An 18,890-nucleotide genomic window follows, 5' to 3' on the forward strand; every position below is an offset into this window, starting at 1 on the left:
GTCTTGAACCCCAGTCTCCCAGGGGGGGAGTCCAATACTCTCACCACTACTCTACTTGTGCAGTAGAGATTGCCGGTGGTTTTGGTGTCCTTCTTGATTTTGGCATGCTGGGACTACTGCCTCTTGTGGCGCCAACAGAGAACTGCAGGCCAACATTGTCCAGAGTGACGGAGGGAGGGAGGGAGTGATAACCGGACAACTGCTATACTATACTAACGCTGGCTTACAGCCACGCACAAAAACACAGACAAATGTAGGCTATATTGTTGAAAATATTTATTTCAGTACAACAAATGCAGTATGTAGTAATGGAATGGAATGTATGAGAAAAACCTAGCACATTTAGATCAAGGTCCAGGTCAAATCACTTTAAAACCTGAGGTCATTCTTTTGCTAGTACGTTGTGCTAGCAAGTGTGCTTCATGTTCTGCTGGAGTGTTACCCAGGATGGTGGGATGTTTTCCAGAGTTCGAGACCTCTGTGTGGAGAGCTGTCCTTCTGGTTCCTGGTTGAAGGAAGGTTCTCAAGGGTTCTAGACTTCTGTGTAAAGAGCTGATCTTCTGGATCCTGGTTGAAAGTAGGTTCTCCAGGGTTCTAGACTTCTGTGTGGAGAGCTGTTCTCCTGGCATCGTTCACATCCGTGCTACTCTCTGGTTGGGTCGTACATCAGCACCTCTAATCTCTCCAGCAGTAACATTGACCCTCCACTGACCTCACTGGACATGCTGAGATCATCAATTAAAGCAGCGTTGACCTCTGAGAAACATGTCCACATTCCCCAGGTGTCCTGTTTCCTCTGTCAGACAGTGCAGACGTGTCCCAGCCTGTGAAAGGACTGGGAGACTCAGAAAACATTTTGTTGAACAGCTCTGTACCAAACGTTTGAGCCGACACCTACATCAGGAGCCGTATGCTGAATGAAGCCATAATAAAAAGACATACACCTGCGGTACATAGCTGTTCACCAAATGTTTTACCACTATGAATGCCACCCAGTGTCTGAGCCACCCAGTCCTTTCACAGGTTGGGACACATCTACACTGTCTGACAGGACGCCTGGACAACGTGTTCCTCAGAGGTCAACACTGCTTTCAGTGGACTCTTCTACATGCCCAGTGGACAGTGGAGGGTCAATGTTACTGCTGGAGAGATTAGTGGTGCTGCTGTACGACCCAACCAGAGAGTAGGACGGACGTTAACGATGCCAGGAGAACAGCTCTCCACACAGTAGTCTAGAACCCTGGAGAACCTACCTTCAAACAGGAACCAGAAGAAGAGCCCTTCACACAGAAGTCTAGAACCCTTGAGAACCTTCTTTCAACCAGGAACCAGAAGGACAGTTCTCCACACAGAAGTCTGGAGCTCTGGAAAACATTCCACCACTCGGGTAACATTCCAGCAGAACATGAAGCACACTTGGTAGCGCAGTGTACTAGCAAATAATGACCTCAGGTTTAAAAGTAATTTGACTTGGACCTTGATCTAAATGTGCTATGTTAAAAATGTCTAGTGTCAAAGCTAACATGAGAATACAAATGTTTGTATGTGTGTGTGTGTGTGTGTGCACGTGCACGTGTATGTTGTTGTTCTGTGTGTGTGTGTGTCTGTGGGGGGGGGGGGTGCAGTTGTTCTGTGTGTGTGTGTGTGTGTGTAGTTCTGTGTGTGTGTGTGTGTGTGTGTGTGTGTGTGTGTGTGTGTGTGTGTGTGTGTGTGTGTGTGTGTGTGTGTGTGTGTGTGTGTGTGTGTGCGCACTGTCCGCACAGGCAGGCGAACATCCGAAACTGGATCTGTCAAACCTGTCAAAACAGACAATAGTAAGATTTTCAGTGCATTATCCTCACTGACAGTGTAATTCAGCCCAGGACATTATATCAGATAGATAAATTGATAGATCAACAGACAGACAGACAGACAGACTTTACCAGCTTTTTCTCGTCTGAAAGGGCAACACCCAGCTGAATAGTGAAGCTCGAGCTCACTGATGCAGGGTTCAGCTGGATGTTAATGTCTGTCAGATCTGAAATCACAAAATTAATATTGTTTAACCTGCAAAATGGAGAGCATCAAAAAACAAATGGCTGTCCAGGCTGTTTTGACCTCACCCCATTCCTGTCTATGAGTCGGTCGTCCCGAGACTTTCAGAGCACGGGTGGAGGAGCAGGAGTGTCGTGTCTGTCTCTCCGTCCTCAGAGGCTTGTCCTCCTCCTTCAGCGCCAGGCCCATCGGTGGAGTTGAGGCAGCTGGGGCGACACTCTCCCTGAGGTGAGAGAGGCTCAGCTTGGCCTCCAGCTGCAGCGCTAGGTCGTTGACCTCCTCCTCGATTGTTGGGGAGGCCATCAGAGGTGGAGTGGGTTTACTGGCACCAACGGTCCCAGCCTGCTCCCTAACCAGAGGGCGGCTCAACACAAGCTTGGCCTCCAGCTGAGGTGTCAAGTCGACTTCAGCCTCGAGTGTTGGAGAGGCCATCACAGGTGGAGCGGGATGCATCACAGGAGCACGGATGTAGGAGCAGGAGTGCCCTGTCTGTCTGTCCTTCCTCAGAGGCCTGCCCTCTGCCTCTAGTGCCAGGCCAATTGTTGCAGTGGATGTAGGGGCAACACAAGGCCAAAAACCTGTCTTCCCACTCTCCCTGAGGCGAGGGGGGCTCAGCTTGGCCTCCAGCTGAAGTGCCAAGTCGTTGACCTCCTCCTCGAGTGTTGGAGAGGCCATCACAGGGGGAGCAGGCTTAAGGGCACTCACAGGAGCACGGATGTAGGAGCAGGAGTGCCCTGTCTCTCTGTCCTTCCTCAGAGGCCTGCCCTCTGCCTCTAGTGCCAGGCCAGAAGGTGGAGTTGGTCCAGGGGCAACACAAGGCCAAAATCCCATCTTCCCACTCTCCCTTGGGCGAGGGGGGCTCAGCTTGGCCTCCAGCTGCAGCGCTAGGTCGTTGACCTCATCCTCAATTGTTGTAGAGATCATCTGAGGTGGAGTTTTCTGTTTTAATGAAAAGAAAGTCACTGAAGCTAGTCCAATAATTTTCTCATTGCTCATGGTATGTAAGTAAATCCTGAGCTTGAGGTTCTCCCTCTTAAGCTCAGCTATAGAAATTGAGTATGGATATTGAGAAATGACAAGATCCTGAGAACCTAGTGGCCTGGCATTAAAGAGTTGTCTGGTCTCAATAGAGAGTGGGTCTAGGTCCAGGACTGTACAAAACCAGATAATGTTGACTGACCATGCTTACATGGTATATGAAATATAAACCTTTAGGGGGGTTACTTACCTTTTGGTAACCCGACATGGTCCCGTGTGGGCTGGACCAAGGCTCCATGTTGTGTGCTTGAGGGGAAAATTGGACGGTTAATTTAAATTAACTGGGGGCACAGTCTTTACAAGGGCTTTAAGTGTGAGTCAGGCAATTGGCAGTGAACCAGACAATTAACAGTGAACAGTCAACCAGACCAACACTCACCCAGCATCTGCTTCCGCTGCTGTGGTGGAGTGGCAGCCAGAATGGAGGTCGTCCGAGACTCCTTGCCCAGCAGGTGGACAGCAGGACGCGCAGGAGCTGTAGGAGCAGAGGTTGGACGAGGGCCCGTGGTCTGGGCGGAGACACACTGGATGGACGCGTGAGGGATGGCAGCCATGGAGGATCCAGAGGGCTGCGCAGGCAGGTTGATCTCCATGCTGGGCGTGGCATGCCTGACGGCCATTTGCTGCCTGTATCTGTTGGTTAGATACACCCGTGGCTGTTTCTTGGGCCGGGCCAGGGCCACATACAGGGGCTTGGTGGCCAGGATGCGTCCGTTCAGCCCTGCAATGGCCCGGGAGGCCTCCTCAGGGGAGGACAGACACACAAACCCAAAGCCCTTGCTGCGGCCGCGCTCCATCACGACTTTGGCACTAATGATGGTACCAAAGGGAGAGAACTCCTTCCTCAGTCGCATCTCATCAATCTCTTCCTTCAAGTTCTTTATGTAGAGACTGATGCCGGTACACTGTTTGATTCGGTCGCCCAGCTCGGCCTCTCGTACATTTCTGGATTTGAAAGGGCCAACAAACACCTTTTGACCGTTGAGGAGCATGCCATTGATCCTCTTGATGGCCCTCTCGGCGTCCTCCGGAGCCTCAAAGTGCACAAACCCGTAGCCCTTGGAGCCGTTCTCGTCACTCTCTACTTTACAGGAGAGGATGGTGCCGAAGGCGGAGAAGGTGTCATACAGGGCCTGGCTGTCGATGGACTTCTCCAAACCCTTCAGGAAGACGTTCCCAATTCCGTTGTCCCTCAGGGTGCGGTCGCGTCGAGACCACGTGATCCGGAGCTGTCGGCCCATGACTGTTTCATAGCTCAAGGTGTCAAGAGCGTGTTTGGCGTCAGCTGGCTGCTGGAAGTTGACATATGCGTACCTTGAGGAGCGCCTGGTGATCCTGTCTCTACAGACCCGGATAGAATGGAGTGTCCCCATGGGGCTAAATAAATCATACAGCATGGCCTCTGTCACGTCAGGGTGCAGATCCCCAACGTACAGGGAGGCCATGGAGAAGTTAGAAGCACTGGATTGCATTGCATACACCAACCACTTCAAAATGTCACTGACCACTGACAGAGAAAAAATGGAACTATGAACTAGAATGTGGCTGTCATAGTATCATTGTGTTCCAATATGATGTCATATCATTGTGAGACAATCTGTTACAGTATGGCCAAACTTGAATTCTAGAATTGCCATGACTGACTCAAGTCAAGGAAGAAGTATTAACTATTTATATAGTTAGGTTAAAGAAGTTTCTTATTATGACCTGTGCAAAAAAATTAATAAAAATAACAAAATTAATATGACTAAGGCAACTAAGAATACAGAATATATGAAATGCACCAATCATAGTTAAACATTTAAAACCACATACAAAATAATAAATGTATTCCTTATATATATACAATGCTAGCACTGTAACCGCACGGTTGGTCTTTGAATCGTGATCAATTCACTGTAATAAAAACTCGACCAAACTCATTTTGTCCCGATTCCCCTCCTTGAATAGAGTGTGTAATTCCGATTATATCCACTGGGTGGCACTGCTGTAAAATGGGCATGGGGAGTAGAGTGTCAAAATAACGCTCGTTTGGAATGTCCTTCAACATCATTTTCAGGGCTGTCGCATGTCAACAGCCTGTCACAAACCATGGCTAACCATAACCATTGTTAATGAATGAATCCTATATTAACTGAAGCTAAGCTTTCGGAGAGGGAAAGTGATGTGTCCTGATCTCAGACGGTGTGGCAGGCCGGTTGTTTTGGTTTTACACGTGCATGTTTCGTTTGTTCGAGTGCAGTTATATTCTTTTGCAGAGCAGTTTATATTATTTTGCAGTGAGAGTGCAGTGTTATAAGAGTGCAGTGTTATAATTGAAGCCTGGAGCGCCTGGGGGTGGGGCAGCTATAGGGGGTTTGGGGGAGCGTCCCGAGCCATGCTGATGTGTGCATTTGAAATGAAATGATTAATAAAGTCCTTTTACTAACGCCTGTGTGGTGTGTGTGTGTTCTGACGCCAGATCCCACCGGTTAAAAAAAGGTATTGAACCCAGTAACCAGCTCCTCAATCCCTCTGTTGGGTGGTTCTGGTTCTTTTCAGAAGCCTACGCCAGCAGCATGCTACATCCAGATTGTGCCTGCTATCTGGTGTACTATACAGTATACACTACATATTCCCGAAATTACCCAAACCAGGTCCAGCCTGGTTTATGTGCGTGGCTGGCTTGTTCCTGTTCAGGACTGGTAGGACGGAAGCTAGTCATGCCACTGAAATAGCTGTGAATTGAAATGACATGAAATAATGTCTGATAAATGAAGATGGGTCTTGTCGCCTGGGCACACCAGTTCCAATGCTTCCAAGGCTAATCCAGCACAATAAGAGCGGGATAGCCTGTTGGCTCATGAGCTCAGAACAACTAGCAGCAGCTTCCATAACATTAATGGTAGCGGTCAGTGGCTAAAGCAGTTACACTGATGATAACATAAAGTCATCCCCACCGGGTCTTGAACCCCGGTCTACCAGGTGGGAGTCCAATGCTCTGACCAGCATCATCTGTGATGCACCTTTTACAGAGACATCCTGGTTCACATGTTATGTATATTATGGTACTTTTTTTTCTCTAGAACTTCAACTGCTGGTGGCACTTGCTCTTATTGAAGGTTATACTGATGATGACTGGGGTGTAACAGTCGGTTCCATATGCCGCCATTTTGTCAAGTGCCCCAAAAGTTTGAGGTACCCCACCACTTCAAGTTCAAGTGCAATGCGAAACGGCTGATGAAACAGTGATGAGTGTGTATTGCAGCGAGGCGTTCATTACATCGAGTCGACGCTTTCATGGACTGTAAATCGGAAGACGTAGATGAGCAAATGTCATTTTGATATAATTTACCACAATAATCAATTATTTTCAATAATGCTTTATCGTCAAGATTTTCATCATTACATTGAGTCGACACTTTCTGGACTTTAAATCGTGAGACGTCATTTCACCTACAGTAGCCTACTCTAGATCCCCTGATCCTTGAAATAATTACAGGGGCTCCTTGAGAAAGTGTTAAAAAAAATAAAAAAAAAATATATATATAGTGTATTTGTATTGTTGTGGGGTGGGGGAAGGGTCTTTCAGGATCATGCCAGGGGTCCAGAGCTCAGAAAAGGTAGATAAACAGATGCTGCCAGGGCTCAGTCTTAAGGGGTAGATAAATGTGCTTATTGTAAATCCCTTTGGTTAAAAGTGTAAGTCCAATGTAGTGTAAAAATGTACTTTGCGCATTGCCACAGAAAATGTCTCTGTCCAGTTTGTGAGGACCAGCAGGTTTTAATGTCCAAGGCCTGAGTTCCAAAACAAATACTCACTCTACTGTGTATTAGTAAAATTTGTTCAGCTAGGAAAATATACTATAATAATAATAACAATAACAATTTGCATAAACAAATAAGGGTTAATGTGGATGTATAAAAAAATTAAAATGATCCTCTCTCTCTCTCTACAGAAGGACCACAACTATGTCTGTCAGTTCTTCCAGGAACATGGTGAGGTCCTTTTTTCAAATGTATATAAAATGGCTCACAAGTGTGTGGCTATGTGGTCTACATGTTTGTAGCTTGGTTATGTGGTCTGCATGTTTGAAACGTGACTGTGTGGTCTACATGTGTGAAAGGTGCAGTCTACATGTGTGTAGCTTGGCTATGTGGTCTACATGTTTGTAGCTTGGTTATGTGTTTCATGTGGTTGTGAAGCAGTGTGTGTGTGTGTGTGTGTGTGTGTGTGTGTGTGTGTGTGTGTGTGTGTGAGGTGTTGTAAAGCTGTGTGTGTGTGTACTGTATGTGTGTGTTTTTTGGGGGTATTGTAAATCTGTGTGTGTGAGGTGTTGTGAAGCAGTGTGTGTGTGTGTGTGTTGTAAAGCTGTGCGTGTGTGTGTTTGCGTGTGTGTGTTTGCGTGTGTGTGTGTGAGGTGTTGTGAAGCAGCGTGTGAGTGTGTGTTAGGTGTTGTGAAGCAGCTTGTGAGTGTGTGTGAGGTGTTGTGAAGCAGCGTGTGAGTGTGTGTGAGGTGTTGTGAAGCAGCGTGTGAGTGTGTGTGAGGTGTTGTGAAGCAGCGTGTGAGTGTGTGTGAGGTGTTGTGAAGCAGCGTGTGTGTGTGTGAGGTGTTGTGACGCAGCGTGTGAGTGTGTGTGAGGTGTTGTGAAGCAGCGTGTGAGTGTGTGTGAGGTGTTGTGAAGCAGCGTGTGAGTGTGTGTGAGGTGTTGTGAAGCAGCGTGTGAGTGTGTGTGAGGTGTTGTGAAGCAGCGTGTGATTGTGTGTGAGGTGTTGTGAAGCAGCGTGTGAGTGTGTGTGAGGTGTTGTGAAGCAGTGTGTGAGTGTGTGTGAGGTGTTGTGAAGCAGCGTGTGAGTGTGTGTGAGGTGTTGTGAAGCAGCGTGTGAGTGTGTGTGAGGTGTTGTGAAGCAGCGTGTGAGTGTGTGTGAGGTGTTGTGAAGCAGCGTGTGAGTGTGTGTGAGGTGTTGTGAAGCAGCGTGTGAGTGTGTGTGAGGTGTTGTGACGCAGTGTGTGAGTGTGTGAGGTGTTGTGAAGCAGCGTGTGAGGTGTTGTGAAGCAGCGTGTGAGTGTGTGTGAGGTGTTGTGACGCAGCGTGTGAGTGTGTGTGAGGTGTTGTGAAGCAGCGTGTGAGTGTGTGTGAGGTGTTGTGACGCAGCGTGTGAGTGTGTGTGAGGTGTTGTGAAGCAGTGTGTGAGTGTGTGTGAGGTGTTGTGAAGCAGTGTGTGAGGTGTTGTGAAGCAGCGTGTGAGGTGTTGTGAAGCAGCGTGTGAGTGTGTGTGAGGTGTTGTGACGCAGCGTGTGAGTGTGTGTGAGGTGTTGTGACGCAGCGTGTGAGTGTGTGTGAGGTGTTGTGAAGCAGTGTGTGAGTGTGTGTGAGGTGTTGTGAAGCAGCGTGTGAGTGTGTGTGAGGTGTTGTGACGCAGCGTGTGAGTGTGTGTTAGGTGTTGTGAAGCAGTGTGTGAGTGTGTGTGAGGTGTTGTGACGCAGCGTGTGAGTGTGTGTGAGGTGTTGTGACGCAGCGTGTGAGTGTGTGTGAGGTGTTGTGAAGCAGTGTGTGAGTGTGTGTGAGGTGTTGTGACGCAGCGTGTGAGTGTGTGTGAGGTGTTGTGAAGCAGTGTGTGAGTGTGTGTGAGGTGTTGTGAAGCAGCGTGTGAGTGTGTGTGAGGTGTTGTGACGCAGCGTGTTGTTGTCCCAGCAGACAGTGAAAGGTGGGACTGGAGGACAGAGGGGTGTGAGACGGCGATGGTGACCCAGACCCGTCACCCCCTGGTGGAATGTTCCTGTGACCACACCACCCCCTTCGCTGTGCTCCTGGTGACCCCCCCTCTACCACCACGTGGCTATAGATAAGGATATAGTTGAAGATATGTCTACAGATGATCTGAATCAGAATGCATTATCATAATAGTCCACCATAATAGATACTGGGCATGGAGAGAGAAGGACACTGTCTCTCTTTCGCTGTCTCTCTGTGTGTCTCTCTCTCTAACAGCTGAAGGACCCTATATCCAGTGTTCATTGGAACATCCTGTCCTACCTCAGCTACATCGGCTGTGGCATTTCTGCCTTCTTCTGCGCTTTGTCCTTTATCAACTACATCTACAACAGGTGTGTGTGTGTGTGTGTGTCCATGTGTGAGTGATTGTGTGTGTGTATCTGCCTGTGGTTCAGAGCTTAGAGAGAAAATGCCTAACACCATGACTTCTGAACTCTGCACAATTGGTACCCATACCATGTTGGTCTCAAATGTTTGTGTGCGTGTGTCCATCCATCTGTCTCTTCCCCCCCCCCCTGCCCCAGGACCCCCACGTCAGACCCCGCCACCTCCATCCACGTGTCTCTGTCGGGGGCCCTGCTCCTCCTCAACACCTCCTTCCTGTTGAGTGAGTGGGGTGCCACGCTGGGCCTGGGTTGGGTGTGTGTGTTCATCGCTGCCATCATGCACTACAGCCTGCTGTGCTGCTTCACCTGGATGGCCCTGGAGGCGTTGCATCTCTACCTGATGCTGGTCAAGGTGTTCAACACGTACTACAGACACTACATGGCCAAGCTCAGCCTGGTGGGCTGGGGTGAGTGAGAACACAACACACCACACTTACCAGTTGTCATGACCCGGCTCTAAGGCAGTGACAAAATGGAGCCTTCGCGTTTGTCAATACAGAGTAACAAAAAGTTTATTTAAAGGAGTAGTAAAGGAAAAATGCATGTTTAGCCCTGTTTGAAGGTTACTTATGATCATATACAATGGTTCAGATCAAAACGTTGACAAAACTAGCACTTTTGAGAAAGTCTGATAATTGCGCTACCACCGTTTTGGTCATACAATGGATGTGGGTGGGCACCTTGAAAAATCGTTCAAAAACATGTTAAACTCTTGATTTCAAAGACAAGAAGCTGGAGTACCGCACCCGCACCCATGTGACTAGCATCCACCTGCAGGGAAAACGGATGGCCTAATCATGGGGCCGCAAAGATTGGTGTGTTGCACAACAGTGCCTTCACCCGTTCGAACGCGTGTTGGCAGTCAGAGGACCACACAAAAGTCCACTTGTGCTTTAGCAAATCAGTCAGGCACGGCACTACCTCAGAAAAATTCCAACAGAAACCCCTGTAGTATCCCACCAGCTCCCCAAAATGCTTAAGTTCCTTTGTCAGCGGCACGGGAAAACTCTCCACAGCTTGAACCTTGGCCTGGACCAGACGAACCAAACCCTGTCCGACCACTCAACCCAAATACGTCACCGTCGCCCTCGCAAACTCACACTCACACACAGCGAGGTTGACGGTGAGACGCGCTTCAGCCAAGTGGCCGAACAGGATACGGATATGCTCAACGTGGGAAGATCATGTTTCAGAGCAGACCACGACATCATCCAAATACACAGGGCCACCTTCCAGATCCCCTAGGACCTTGGTCATTAATCTTTGAAATGCTGCCGGTGCATTTATCGACCCAAATGGCATTACCTTGTAGGAAAATAACCCATTTCGCGTTGACTTGAAGAAAATCCGTGCAAAACCTAAAAGTGTTATCAGGCTTAGGAACCATAATACAGCTGGATGACAAGGGTTCGGCAATTCCATGGCCAACATATAACCCACCTCTGCATCCAGATGCTTACAGTACGTTTCTCAGGACTCAGGATAAAATCTCTGGCTGATTGGTTGAGCATCCCCTATTTCTATACTCAATAAGGTGTGTGTGCGTAGGACTGTCCCCAAAAATACTGGGATACGCTCTAATCGGTCCAGCAAGATCTGCCTGTTCGGACTCAGATAAATGCCCTATCAACCCCCCCAAGTTGCGGAGCGACTGAGTTTTTTTAGACGGGATCAGGAGCAGGCAGACCATCCTCTATTTCCATGGCCACAGTCCGTGGCGTAGAAATCACAGACACCCTACCTACCGAACACGCCGGGTGCGCGCACTCCAAAGGATTTTGGCTGTCTTCCCTACCCAGTTTCGACTCACGACCGTAGTATGGATTTAACAAGTTCATGTGACACCTTTGCGTCGCCTTTCTATGTCCAGGAGTGGCAATGACATAGTTAAGGTCAGATGTCAGCTTCAAAACCTTGTGTGGACCTGTGAACTTGGCCTGGAAAGGAGAGTCTACAACAGGCAGCAGCACCAAAACCTAGTCCCCCTAGACCTAGTCCCCAGAACTGAACACACGGCGCTCAGCCCGTCGGTCATGGAGTTTCTTCATTTTCCCCTGAACAGTTGCTAGCTCTCCCGCAGCATACAACTTACGTGGAAAACAGTGGACATAGTCAGTGATATTCGCTGGAGGCTCTGTCTCATTCCATTGATCATACAGCCAACGGACCACACACCTTGTGTCCAAACCTGAGTTCGTTCGGACTGAACCCTGTACTCTCCTGTGTAACCTCCCGGAATGCCAACATCAACCAGGCTAACCCCTCCTCCCAATCTCCCCCCAACTCGGTACAATAAACCCGCAGCAGGTGGTTGAGCGTCTGATGAAAGCCCTCCAACGCCCCTTGACTGTGGTAAGCGTGGTAAGCTGATACCTTATTATGCTTAACACAGAGCTGTTTGAGAACCTGCGCGAAGAGATGAGAGGAAAAGTTTGATCGCTGATCAGATTGGATAACTTTCGGAATCCCGAAGGTGGAGATGAACTGTTAACGCACACACCACGCTTACCACAGCACTAACAGAAAAAAACAAACCGACGCCTCCTAAAGATGCTTACGCAGTGTTTCCTGTGGAACTGATCTCTTGGTGTGTGAAAAAAAGAGTCTGATTTCGAAACCAAAGCGGGGGATCGGAGACCGCCCTTCTTCCTCCCTTGTTCCTCTCTCCTGTCCCCTTCCTATAAGTAGGCCTATAAAGATGGCCTAACTTATGTCTTAAGGCTGGTAAAGTCCTAGAGCTTAAAATGTCATTAATTACATGTAACTGGACGGGATAAAACAGTAACCACACAGGCACTTAATAAATCATATGGTTTATAGACATATTTTAATCAGATGTATTGTAGGTTACCATTATAACAGCAGCTGTTATAATGGTAACAGCTGCTGTTTTCTGTTATTTTGATTGGCATTTTTTAGGTGGCTGGAGGAACATTAACGCAAGCTAGTGTTAGTTCAGCCAGCCAAAAAGACCGTCGCACCATCCATCAGGCAGTCGTGCACCTGACTCGCACGAAAGTTGCAGAACCTACTCGCGCTTGTGGTGTATGTCTCCTTGACAACGCTCGCTTGAAGGGCTGACTGACGGACAGACAGACAGCAGCGCGTAGCTCAAATGGAGCAGGCTCCGCTTCAGCACAAACTGTATTTTCAGATAACGTTACGTAACGTTAGCAACACAAGGCCAATTTATCATATTCATTTTTTACTTGTCCGATCAGACAACTGCATGAGACATTCCTCTTGCCCGAACAGAGTTTACTGGTCCCTGGGAAGCGGGCAAAACTGTTAGCCTACTACAGGTAGCTTTCCTTGTTCCTTAATCCCCCGGTGTGAATCATGGCTAGCCAGCAATAACCTACCTGACTGGTCTCATCATTCTCCTCTCTCTTCCTCTTCAAAAATTGTTGTATGCCCATCTGGAAAATTGTATTGATATATTAGGTTATAGGATCCGCTAGTTGTCATCAGGGAATTATAAAACCAAAGGCTTTACCAACGTGCTTGAGATGGGCAGGAGCTGTTGGCACGTCTAACTGTACCTATAATGGCACTTAGATTACTAACATAAATGTATTTTAGACAGTAGGCTAGGCATTTTGAGGAGTAGGCCTAGGTGCCAGCACCAGTGTTTGGCCTAATTCAAACACTGGTTAACACTATGGTAATATTTGAGCGTCAATTAGCCAATTGCACAACTCCAGTACTTCCTGAAATTAGACATGCTTCTCCATTTCCTGTCCTACACTATTGGATGAAGTGATTAATCAGGTGTGCCTGACTGCAGCACAATGATCAGGCACACCTGAATAATCATTTCATCCAATAGTGTGAGACAGGAAATAGAGAAGCATGTCTAATTTCAGGAAGTACTGGAGTTGTGCATATAGTGAATAGCCTACCTATCTTTCGTTGTAACCTCATGCCGCTCACTATAGAAAAAATCCCTTCACGCGCCGAGTCTTCCGATCACCTCAGAAAGGAGCGGCACAGAGCTCGCGGCCTGTAGGCTCTTTATTGAAAGCGCATTTAGGCAGGAATATTTAGAAAGTTTTATTTATATATAGCCTAAATTGTATTATTGTTTTTTGTATCAAATGTTTGTGTGGCGGCAAGGATCTTGCCGTGGCGGTGCGCCACGGCAAAACCTTACCAGCGGAAACGCTGGCCTACGGCAGGGGAGTGTGCAATCAAACAAAATCAACGCCACCGACATCGAGCCGTGCAACAGCAGCAATCCCAAAAAAACGTCCAACTCCCGTGAAAACACAAAAAACACTTACCTCAAAACAACAGCGCGATCTCCAAAAAGATGAACCAGCAACCCCCAACACAATCTAGATCCAATGCTCTCACTACTCTACTTGTGCAGTGGAGATCGGCAGGTTGATTTTGGTGTGCTGGGACAACTGCCTCTTATGGTGCCAACAGAGAAATGCAGGTCAACATTGTCCAGAGTGACGGAGGGAGGGAGGGAGGAAGTGATAACCGGACAAACGCTATACTAGGTGCGCTGGCTTACAGACACGCACAAAAAAACAACCAGTCCATTCATACTAAACGCAGCGCTATGGAAAAAAAAAGAACGGACGAGCCCCCACTTTTGTCATGACCCGGCTCTAAGGCAATGACAAAATGGAGCCTCCTCTTATATAGGATGCTGGCCAGGTGCACTTGGTCAGCCTAATGGACTGGGCCCCGCCCACCTGCACAGAAGAGCAGACAGTTAACCAAGCACAGACCGCCAGCTCCACTGATCGTCACACTGGTACATTACACACACACACACACACACACACATACAAGCACGCACGCACACACACACACACACACACACACACACACACACACACACACAGTGGCGGGGATCTGTATCCAACTATGGGGGGGACATTTACATTGAAATTTTACAAGAGTATTTTTTGGGGGGACATCTTCCTACACGGCTGTATGGTCATTTGAATGTCACTACCCCAATCTAAATATTGGGGGGGACAATTTTAATGATCTCAAATATTGGGGGGGACATGTCCCCCCCTGACCCCCCCAGGATCCCCGCCCCTGCACACACATACACACATATATATACACACTCACACCCACACACACACCAACATAAACATACATACAATGTTGCAATAGCCTACACTGACAACAATGTCCAATACCTAATATGCATCCTGTGTGTGTGTGTGTGTGTGTGTCGGTGTGCGTGTGTGTGTGTGTGTGTGTGTGTGTGTGCATTACCCAGGCATCCCATGTCTCATAGTGGGAGTCTCACTATCAGTGAAGAATATCAAAGAGTTTTATGGCGCTACAGAGCTGACCCTGTCAGACACCAACCAGACCAACACCATGTGAGTACCAGCTCAAGTCTCGCTATCACATTCACCTGCTTCAAATCATTACATATTATTAGGACTTTGCCTTACTGCTCGATATAATGCTCTACATGTTATAAATGTCACAATGTCACAGACGATGTTAGAGGACAGTGTTACTACCATGTTACAAGTATAGAAGAAGCATGTTAGCAGTATAAGAGCATTTTTTAACTCTTCCCCTCCTCTCTGCCAGCTGCTGGGTGGTGGATGAGACGTTCTTCTACAGTGTGAACTTGAGCTACCTCTCCCTGGTGTTCCTCCTGTCCACCGGGGTGCTGATCGCTGTGTCCTGCAGGATCTACAGGCTCAAGAGCTACGACAACATGGCCAGGCCCAAGGCTGGCCAGAGGCCCGCCTGCAAGGACGTGAGCACCGTGCTGGGGCTGTCCTGCCTGCTGGGGACCTCCTGGGGCATGGCCTTCCTCAGCAGTGGACACGTCAACTACCCTCTGCTCTACCTTTTCTGCATCTTTAACTCCCTGCAAGGTGGGTCAGCTTGGGTCAACACACATATGCACACACGCATGCGCGCGCACACGCACGCACACGCACACACGTCTGTGGTGCTCAGATTATTGTCCAACAGAAAGGTTCCACGTTGGTTCCCCCAGGTTTCTTCATCTTCCTGTGGATGTGTGGGATGACCAGGAAACAGAGGCAGAGAGCAGCTGAGACCAGCTGATCTCCAGCACCTCCAAAAACAAGCCCAAGGACAACCCATACTCTACACCAATAACCATGACAACTACTCTCTTTAGCATTAAAGGTCCCTACAGCTAGTACTAATTGGGGAAACACTGCTTTTCTGTTGCGGATCCTAAACTCTGGAACTCACTTCAGAAACAAAACAAGCTCCCATCCCTTATTCCCCTACAGACACTTAAAGAACTAGACTGCACTCGGGCGAGGTGCCAACTTGTGCCTTATATGGCGTCTTTCCGTAGCATGGTACCAGGCTTTCCACCGCAAAATAGTATTTCCCTAAATGTAGTTGGTCGCCATAGTAACACCTGTGACATCGTATAGGGATTTTCCCTTCCTCAAGAGCAATCGCGAAAGGGAATAAATACGTATCACATGTATAAACACAAGCAAACACAAAGTTGCTTTCCTAGACCAGTCAATCTTGTATTAAAGGGGTAGTGTGCTATTTTGGACATTTAGCCCTGTTTGTGGTCTGTCTACCATATTTTTCTAAAGTTAGTCTTAGCAAAGGGATTATTATTATTATTATTGTTATGCGGTACGACTGGGGGGGAACCAAGCAGAGGACAGGTAGGAGCCGTTAGCCCGAGGGCGTAGTTTATTTGTGGCAGGGGAACAGGGGTATGCGGGAGAGTGTGTGGTGCAATGGTAGGCTTGAATATGGGGTGTGTGTCTAAATATGTGTGGTGCGTGTAGGCTATGTGTTTCGTAACTTAATGCAAAAGGAGATGGCAGGCAGGTGGTTAGATGTGCGTGCACCGAAAAAAGTCCAAAATCCGAGGTCCAAAAAGGGAGTCCGAGAGGGGAGGAGAGGGTCGCACCGGGAAGTCAGTCCATGGGGTCCAGGGGGTAAGGGGGGGGCTCAGGGGTTCGGGGGACGGAAGGGGCCGTGGAGACGCGGGAGAGGCAGGGATCCAGGGAGACACGAGGAGCGGGGCCGTGGAGACGCGGGAGAGGCAGGGATCCAGGGAGACACGAGGAGCGGGGGCCGTGGAGACGCGGGAGAGGCAGGGATCCAGGGAGACACGAGGAGCGGGGGCCGTGGAGACGCGGGAGAGACAGGGATCCAGGGAGACACGAGGAGCGGGGGCCGTGGAGACGCGGGAGAGGCAGGGAGACACGAGGAGAGGGTCCGTGGAGACGCGGGAGAGGCAGGGATCCAGGGAGACACGAGGAGAGGGTCCGTGGAAGACTAAGAGTAAAAACCAAAAAGACAGACGGGGTAAGACAAGGCTCAGGGGATTCTTCAAGATACAAAACGGCGTAGGAAACAGAGCTTGTACCGGGTACAGTTGGCTACGTTCTGGCGACGAGCAGCAGGTCTGGCAGGGTCTTATAGCCGGGTGCTAATCAGCGTCAGGTGCGCTGATTGCAGATGGGGACCGGCTGTGCAGAGGTAGAGGGCTGAACAGGTGCGGGGGTAGAGGGCTGAACAGGTGCGGGGGTAGAGGGCTGAACAGGTGCGGGGGTGGAGGGCTGAACAGGTGCAGGGGTGGAGGGCTGAACAGGTGCAGGGGTAGAGGGCTGATGAGGCTGCGTGGGTGAGGCAGGCTGGGGACCCACAACAATTATTATGCTTCAACACACACACACAGGCGCACAAACACACACACAGCTGGCAATAAGAACTTACCTCAAGTTCTTCCACTTGTTCGTCTTCTGTCGTTCCTATATGTAAAGTCGGAACAAGATCAAGTTTGAGGAAGACCCTTTTGGGAGATTTCTTCGAGAATAGCCTAGGCGTATAACATTTGTCATCAAAATGCAAAGCGCACACACGGTGATCTAAGACCCGAAGAATATCCACGGGTGTTTTTACGTCCAAGTAAAGAGATTCTAACCACAACTTCAATCTTGAGAAAATGAGATTCGGATCCGTTCCAAAATTGAATGGCTCTAAGATGGCCCATGATGCACCCCTTCACTGAGTTTCATGAAGGTAGTTTTGTGTAATCCTGCCATGTTTGGGCGGCCCGTGGACCCGACCCCTGCTTCAGATCGGCTACAAAATGTAATGGGTTCTAAATTGGACCATGCTACACCCTTCCACTGGGTTTGAAAATCAGTCCAGTAGTGTTTACGTAATCCTGCTATCAGACAAACACACACCACTGAAAACATTACCTCTCGCTCTGCGCTGTCGCTGGGACGAAGGTAACTATGGGGAAGTGTGCATGAGGTAGAAGAGGAGGAAGAGGAGACAAATGACAAAGACATGAGTCTGTCTGTGGACCATAAATTAAAACGTAAACATATATTTAAAATCTTGTCACACAGCACAATGAGTATGCATTCACATTTTTATTCTGCATCACCCTGGGCATGAACTCACATTACAGTTACACCAAGGGGAAGTCATGATCTTTCTTGAGCTACCTGCCAAATGAGAAGCCATTGTTTCACACTATGACAAGCAATCAAGGGTTGCATGTAAATGTCACAGGTGTCTGTAACATGGAGGTTTCATCATGAAAATGTTGTCATTTTTCATGAGCATTGGATTTATTGGGTAAGTATTTGCAGTAGCTGCATACATTACTGTTTACAGTAAAACATTTTGATGCGCTGTGGGCTCCCCTTTTGATATTTCAAAAATCTGTGAAGATCGTTTGAGGAGGACAGTCGGACGATGTAGTATAGCAACATGGGGTGTCAATTACAACAGGTTTTACAGTTTTCAAGAAAAACGATGGACTTCATAATTCCTGCCAGCTCGAAGCATATGGACTTTTCTACTCACTTGGGCCTACGTTTTGGTGGTTGTTGCAAAGTGATAGCACTTGCGGCTGATTTGATATGATTTTTTTTCATTTAATTTCAAACTAGAGATGCACTGATCCAATTTTTTTCAGTTCCTATCCGATTCCAGAATTTGGGTATCTGCCGATACCGATCTTTTTTTCTTTCATTATTATTTATCATTAACTTAATTATTATCATCATTAACATACTTTGCACACACCATATTCTTACTATATTGCTACTTTACTGCATTGAACTGTTTTTATTATTAGGATATCTTGTTGATGAGGAGCCAAACCATAATTTCATAGGCTATATGGCTACTTTATATTGGATGAGACCCTGTCTTCTCTGCGCTCCTGTCACTCACTCTGCACCTGTAACAGAGTGGGGCTCTGCCTCAGCAGTCCTACAGAGCAACAGTGTCATATTTCACTGTGACATAAGGAGAAAATTAATGTCTCGATTTCGCTCATCCTCCAGACACTGAAGGTATCCCTCTCCCCTGTTCTCCTACTCCTTGCTTGTAGCCTAATAGTTAGGAATTGATAAGTGGCGTCTGAACTCATCCTGCATCTACTGCAATCAGCAGTGAAATCTAATGACTATGAATCCACTAAATAGTTTAATATGAATTTCTACTGTCAAGTATGTCAAACATGTCAAGTATGTAATCACTCCCTTATTCAGCTTAGAACATATAGCCTAGGCCTACATGTAAATCAAAGAAAGGCATTTTAGTAAATACAAATAAACACGTTTGCTAACTGCATCATGATGGTCAGCGATGAGAGACGGAACTCCAGCCCGGCTGATAACCCTCCGTCGCGGGAAGGTGAAGGTG

At 48.0% G+C, this 18,890-nt stretch overlaps 1 protein-coding gene across 1 annotated transcript; it reads right to left on the reverse strand.

Annotated features, from left to right (window-relative positions):
- Positions 1-2,011: 2,011 nt before the first annotated feature.
- On the reverse strand, positions 2,012-4,517 carry LOC311308331 (polyadenylate-binding protein 1-like 2; the record flags this gene model as incomplete). The annotated part of the gene is made up of 2 exons (XM_084437292.1): positions 2,012-2,017; positions 4,044-4,517. 2 exons carry the CDS (start codon positions 4,515-4,517, stop codon positions 2,012-2,014), a joined length of 480 nt encoding a protein of 159 aa, XP_084293418.1.
- Between the last annotated feature and the right edge of the window lie 14,373 nt (positions 4,518-18,890).

The sequence above is a fragment of the Borostomias antarcticus genome (assembly GCF_949987555.1).
Source record: "Borostomias antarcticus genome assembly, chromosome: 4".
Lineage (NCBI taxonomy): Eukaryota > Metazoa > Chordata > Actinopteri > Stomiiformes > Stomiidae > Borostomias > Borostomias antarcticus.